This window comes from Sesamum indicum, linkage group LG4 (assembly GCF_026168435.1).
Source record: "Sesamum indicum cultivar Baizhima isolate 11 linkage group LG4, ASM2616843v1, whole genome shotgun sequence".
In the NCBI taxonomy this organism is placed as follows: domain Eukaryota; kingdom Viridiplantae; phylum Streptophyta; class Magnoliopsida; order Lamiales; family Pedaliaceae; genus Sesamum; species Sesamum indicum.
Window position 1 is genome coordinate 13,148,896 of NC_142660.1, and position 7,592 is coordinate 13,156,487.

Sequence of the window (7,592 nt, forward strand, 5' to 3'; positions counted from 1 at the left end):
GTCATTTCATGATGTTTAATGTAATTACATGTAAACCTTCTGTGATTTGAAAAATTACATATTGTATTCTTAATATTTGTTTTCGTCCAACAAATTAGATCCCTCAACTAGTCAAACTTCATCGAATTTGTGGATATTAGTAAAAGAAAAAATTATTTTTTTCGTTATTTAATTAATTTATCCTCTATTAGATTTAATCATGCAAGTATGTCAATTAACTAATTAGTCTTATAAATTTGAAAAATAATGGCAAATAATCCTTTCGTGGTCGGAAATTTGTATTTATGCTCAAAAAAAGTGACATGGTAGCTGAGTTGTATAAATATTTAGGAATTTTAATATTATGTGGCATTGGACTTGACTTGGAAGCCATATGGACATGTTTTGGAGGGGAGAAACCTCATTCTTTTTCCTCCAAAACTCATTACACGTGGAGGATACAACTGGATAAGTGGCCTGACAATTCAACAAAAATTTGCCACTCGTGCAATTTTCGGCATAAATTTTAAAAGTTGTCAGAAAATTAACAAGAAAATTCTAAATCGGACTTAATTTCATCATTTTGCAAACTTATAGGACTAAAACCGGACTAAATCTAATGAGGGTAAAATTAAAGGACGAAAAAAATAATTTTTTTCTTAGTAAAACAATTGAATATAAATATATATTTACCTGGCTAATTGACTTATTACTAATTATTTATTGTAGATCAAACAAATATTTTTTGATTAAGACTATCGTTATACATCTTCAGATGCGATAATGCATGTGTGCGGAGATACATCTTTTCCCTTATACATTCCTTTTAATTAAAAAAAAATTATTTGACTGTTAATAAGTCTATAGTAAGTTAATCGGGAAAAATATGAATTTTTCATAGAATTGTTTTACTAATATCAGGAAATTCCGTGAATCTTGACTGACGAATACACTTTTTTTGTCAAACAAAAATAAAAGTTAGGAGTACTAAATATAATTTTTTAAATTATAAAAAAATTATATGTCACCAAACCTCATGAAAGGACTGTGTAATTATCCATAAAAATCAATAGTACTTCGTCTATTGAATTTTTCTTAGGTATCGTATTTGTTAATATCGATATATCGCTCTTCCTGACTCAACCTATGGAGTAATTAACTTTTTCAACTAGAATAATTAGTAGCATGTCTAATTAACAAAAATAAACAGTTAAATCGTTCCAATATCATTACAAGAAAATAACAATTACCCCCCAATTAAAATAAAATTGCATAACAAATCTCATCAAATTCACACATTAAACAAATTAATAATATACATATGTTGCATGATCTTATATTCCTTGATAAGACTTCAACTTTAATATTTAATAGTCATAGTAGAAACATAAACATAATAAATAATTTTTTATATTTCAAAAAATATATTAATTGAACAATTAAGTTAATGTAAAACTTGAAAAGCTAAATAAATCAGCTACCTTAATTATCAATTGAAGGATATTTTTTGAATCATGAAAAATGTATGGAAACCGTCACTTTGTGTTTACAACACCTCTCCTCTTCTTTTTATAATAGGGGACTAGAAATGAGGGGGGTCTGGAGCTGGGGGTGGGGTTACATGCACGTGTGAGTTGAATAGTGAGTAGAGCACAGCAGGTTTAGTAATGATAAAAAAAACAAAGGAAATAAGAAGGTTGTGAGTAGAGTTGAAAGATTGATTTGGAAATAGGAAGGAAAGAGATGAGCGGACAAGGTTGTGGGTGTTGTGACCCATAACCTTACCTGCTAACAGCTAATTCCTTAAAATTTCTATCTCATGTCCCCGCCCCTTTTCACTTAACCCCACACACATACTTACATAATTGAGTGCTCTCCGCGACTTCCCCGCGCTTTTTCTTTCCCCTTCTTATATTCCCCAAATATCTCACACACATGTCCCAATTAATTACAACCCTAAACCCTTCTCATCATTCCCTCCCAATTTTTGATGCATGGCTACTGAAGACGTGTCTACAAATCACGACACTTCTGATCAGCAATACTCTTCTCCTCCGCCCGCCATTGCCTCCCCCACCTCCCGCCGCCACCCCGTCTACCGCGGCATCCGATGCCGGAGTGGGAAATGGGTGTCGGAAATCCGGGAGCCGCGTAAGACCACGCGGGTATGGCTAGGGACCTACCCCACCCCGGAAATGGCGGCTGCTGCCTATGATGTGGCGGCGCTGGCGCTGAAAGGCCCCGACGCTTTGATAAACTTCCCTGGTTTGGCCTCTTCGTATCCTCTGCCCGCTTCCCACTCTGCTGGAGACATACGCGCCGCGGCGGCCAACGCCGCCGCCGCTCTGGCTCCACGAAGCGGGGGGGATCAAATTCAATTCCAGCCTCCGGGGAACGAAGCTTCATCTAGCGCGCAAACGCCGGGAAACGAATTTGTGGATGAGGAAGCATTGTTCGACATGCCGAAGCTGCTGGTGGACATGGCGGAGGGAATGCTCGTCAGCCCGCCGCGGCTGATGAAATCCGGGGCAGAGGACGAGGAGTCGCCGGAGAATTATTCAAGAAACGATAGTCTTTGGAGCTACCCTTGATCCTGAATCAAGAGAAGATCATGATGAGCTAAGCGGATCAACAAAATCTCCTGATGAATATTTATAAATATATGTACAGTAGTAGGGCGTGTTTGGATCTGCCTTTTAAGACCAAATCCTCTACCTTGGTTTATACCCTTGTTTTATCTTCCTCTTTCAGCTTTTTTTAAGCTGGCTTGTGGCTTTTTTACCTGCTTATCGGGAAGCTGGCTTGCTTTCTGAAGAGACCTGCTGCACGTTAATTACTACTGCTGTTGCCAAGGCATCAGAAACTCTTCCACTGTGAAAACTGCTTACGCTTGAGCAAGCAATTTTTACTAGTGTATACATCTATAATAAATACCCACATCTCTCTACTTTTTTTCTACCATCACTATATTAATTACCACCTTATTATATCTATAATCAATTGCTAATTTAGTACAGCTCGTGCCCGTCTGCTATTAATTCTACCTAATTATAATTCAGGGACTATAGTTTAAGTGATTAACATAAGTCATTTTAATTAGCTTCTAGCTACAATCCCATCTTTAAATGGGTAACTTTTAATTCAAATCGGGTTTGATCGGATCTAAATTAAGTCAGAAAAAATGACCAATAACATAGTAAGTGTATCACATTTACTCTATAATCGATTTGATTAGGCTGAACTTGGTTTGAGTTAGAATTTTTTCTCGTAAATTCGTTCACCGTATATGTCCATCTTAGAGGGTGTTTGGCTAAGCATATCTAAATCATTTTATGAGATGTTTTTATAGCTTATAAGATGCTATATCTTATTTTAAAAATAAATTTTTATTATTGTTTAGATAAAATAAGATTATGGAGTTTATAAGATGTTAATAATGACAGATTTGTAATAAATTTGAAGGAATTTGTTAACATTTTATAAAGAAGTTAACAACTCCTTACTTTTTTTTTTTAAAGAGCTTTCTAAGCTTTTAAGATCTTATTTTGAGAGCTGATAAGCTATTTTCCTAAAATATTTACCAAACACTTTATAACGAAAAAAAATAAGAAGCAATTCTAGTCCTGTAATTTATGGAGTGTGGCACGTGAATTGATTTTCGCAATTTAGTTATCTAACTTTAAAATTTTGCCAATTTTCATCCTTTAATTTCCAACCAAATTCGCCAAAAAATTGTATGTCACATGCACATTACAGTTACAATTTTAATTCTGTAATTTATGAGACACTGATATTTTTAATCCTATAATTTAGGAGAGTTGACACTTTTTTTTCAATACAAATTGATTTACAGGACTAAAAGTGCAATTTAATTGTGAAGTGTACAAGTTATATGTAATTTCTCAATCAAATTAGCCAAAAAAATAACTAAAATTATTCAAATTATAAAGTTATAGAATTAAATTGCTAAAAAAATCAATTTATACAGGACTAAAAAGGACAACACACCTTAATTACATGACTAAAATTATAATATTTTTTCTTTATAATATCATATAAGTCGATCTCAAATTTTTTATATAATATTTTAAAGAAATTATAAATTCACCCAAGCACCCTCTTAGCCGACCGCCATAATTTGAAATTATAATTTAATTTGTTGAATTATTTTTTCTAGTTAAGTCTTACATACATAACAACAATCGTACACTCATAGGTCAGTGTTAGAAAACAGTTGCTAAGTGGACAGAGTACTGAAGGAGAAAAGGTGTAATATCTAATTCTAAGGTCAGTACGTACAAGTCCGTACAGTAATCAATGGCTGATATGGTGCCTACGTCTGTACATGAGTTTGAGATGTTGTGGGTAGCAACGTAGGATAAGCTCCAACACATTTTCGGACGCAGAAACTTCACTTTCTAAGTTACTATTGGTGTCCCACAATTCTTCTTCAAAATTAGATTTTAATCGAATAATAAATATAATATATTTATCATATGATTGATCATTTTTACATTAATTACAAAATAAATATATTATACTTACTATATAATTAATTTTAATATCGTCATATTCAATTTGATATAAAATTTCTCATTATTATGTGACTCTTGCAGACCTTAGGGTAAGCAATGTTCACTTGTACTTTTTTTTTTTTTATAAAAATATTATTACTATTGTTTCTATTTTTTAAGTGGGAAGATGTGTTTAATTTTATTCTTGTATAAAAAAAAATTTGATATATTTGAATTTTCCTTTGCTACTATATTTTTTTTTAATTTTTAGTAGTGTTAAATTGATATATATTTAAGTATATGTACTGTTGTTTCATTAAATTTCACGCTACAATAAAATTGAAAATTTATAAAAAAAATTGTATATTATACTGTAACTTCAAATTATCACAATATATATATATATATATATTAAGTGACGATATTTTTTATTTTTGACTATATTATTTTAATAAATTTATTAGTAACATGAATTTTATATATATAAATTGTCACTACATGAATATAATTACTAAATACGTGTCACGAATTGTTTATAATGATGATTTTATGTATTATTTTTATTACTATGTATAACTAATAATAGTAGAAAAAATTATTATTGGCTGTAATATTAATAGTTATGAATATAAATCATGGTGTAAATAACTATTATTAACTATGATTAAATAAAATAGATATAAGAAATTAATTTTTTTCCATCATAAAAAATATATATTTGCCACAGCAAGAGACGTGTTAAAATATTTGCTATGTCTAGTTCTAGCCACCTTTAGAAAAATTACGGCCAATAACTATTACGTGTCCGTGGTCAACTATTTTTTGCTACGCATATTTATTATTAATCGTAATAATTACCATAATTAAATGTTATATTTTTGTAGTGTGACATTATCAGTTATTACATAATTAATTGTCACTGTAAATTAAAATAATTGCAATGACAGAACAAAATATAATGTCACATAAAAAATATAATTAATTAGCCGTAATGTTAATTACTTACATTTTCTTACATATATAGATATCCTATAGTAGAAAAAAGTTAAAAGAAGAGCAAAAATGGAAACATAAAATTGAATTAAAATGACATAAATAAAAATAGATTTTGGTAATTTTCCAAAAAAAAAAAAAGAAATAAAATAAAAGGGTGGAGTTTTGAGGTGGTAGGGTTAATTTGAAGCTTGTGACAGTGACAGTGACAGTGACTATGAGTAGTCCTGCTGCCACTGTCAGTTCACATTCATGAATGGTCCAATTCACATTATTATACATACATATAACAATACTATTATTATTTCATCAACTTGCAGTTGTACCTCATCAATATTGCGTGATGCTGATCATGTGGTTCTACATGCTGTGGTACAATACCATTCTGGCCAAATTTTGTGTAATTATAAATATTTTTATTTAATAGCGAGTCAATTTTATTAAATTTTCATTCAATTTTTTTATGATAAATTAATCAAAATATCATTTCGTATTATAATTAAAAATATTTTTATGTAAGTATTTAATTTATCCGTTCCATTTTATCAAACTAATAATATATATCCTTTTATCTTTTAATATATATTATTTTGGAATATTATTTTCTCGTATCGAACAACACAAATTGAAATGAAATCTATGTTCAATTTGATCAAAATCTGAATTGTTGATTAAGATAACAGTGTGTGCAAATATTTGGTGACAAAAATTTTATTTTGTTACAATAATAAATTTTATAATTCTAATAATATGAGTTAATTTTAAAATATTCAAAAAATTATCCCTAAAAAATAATTAGTGACAAACTGACATTATATTATGAAAAGATCAAAATTATATATTATCAGTTAATATATATTTTTAAATTATTATTTAATATTTTATTCCTAATATTATACTATATATGTTGTAGTCATTAATTAAAAGTAAAAATAAAAGAGGAGGATGGAAATTAATGATTACAAGCTAATGATGTTGTTGTGATAGTACTGCCTGAGAATAATGCACCATACTGTAGAGTGTGGGGGTTATTTATTTATACATTTATCTATATCCTAATATTTTTAATTATAAAAATAAATAATAAAGGGGATGGTCCATATTTAGAGACCACAAAAAGAAGGACCAATAAAGATAGTGTAAAGAAGTTTCATATTGTGGTCCGTGTACGTAAATCATAAATGACCTTTTAATTTCTTGTATATTTATAATTCTTCTTCTTGAAATTAACAATATTGACAAGTTATTTCATATTGTTCTATTAATTAAACAAGATTTCACTTTTGAAAAAAAGAGCTCTGGAAAAAAATATATATCAACACGAAACATGATTAGTACAATTTCTACGAAAAATTCTTGTTCGAATCAGGTCTGATCGAACCGAACTAATCACATAGCAACTGTGATATACTTGTTGTGTGATTGGTTACTTGAACTGTACATCAACTAATCACATATCAAGTATATTATACTCTTGCTATATGATTAATTCAAATTCAATCGAATCGGGTCCGAATTAGAATTTTCCATATTTTTACTATGGCTGTAGATTGAAATTTTACTACTATGAGTAATAAACTTTCTAATTAAATTTTAATATCGCATAGTTCTAACTTGTAACTTGCTAAATAAATTAACTAATTAAATTAGTCTGTATTACACTAGAAGAAATATGATATTTTTGCTACACTAGTTAATTTGGTAAAAAATAATCAAATTAGGACAAATACAAATTAGCCATGGCTCTGTAATACCAACTATGATAATCATGGATTAATCGTGGTAAAAACTTAAATCTTTTGTATTAATTTTATTTGACAATAATTAATAATATTAATTTTTCATAATTTTTAAGTCATATAATCATGTATAATGTAGCGAAAAAATTATTTCTTTTATAGTGCTATATTGAAAATTTTAAGTATTATATGTGTTCTGAAATATGGTAATATATCGGATAATTCGAGATTATAATTTTTTTTTAAAAAAATAAAGTAAAGTTCTTGAATTGATTGGATGCAATATTTATTTCATTTACTGTTACCACTACGTACTATAATCGAGAGGAGTGGATGACCAGAAAACACCACTAGTTTGTACTCATTT

The 7,592-nt window shown here is 29.3% G+C and overlaps 1 protein-coding gene across 1 annotated transcript; it reads left to right on the forward strand.

The window, feature by feature from the left end:
• Positions 1-1,897: 1,897 nt before the first annotated feature.
• LOC105160522 (Integrase-type DNA-binding superfamily protein) lies at positions 1,898-2,926 on the forward strand. Its single transcript, XM_011077937.3, has one exon. It carries the CDS (start codon positions 1,974-1,976, stop codon positions 2,568-2,570), a length of 597 nt encoding a protein of 198 aa, XP_011076239.3. The 5' UTR covers positions 1,898-1,973; the 3' UTR covers positions 2,571-2,926.
• Positions 2,927-7,592: the final 4,666 nt, after the last annotated feature.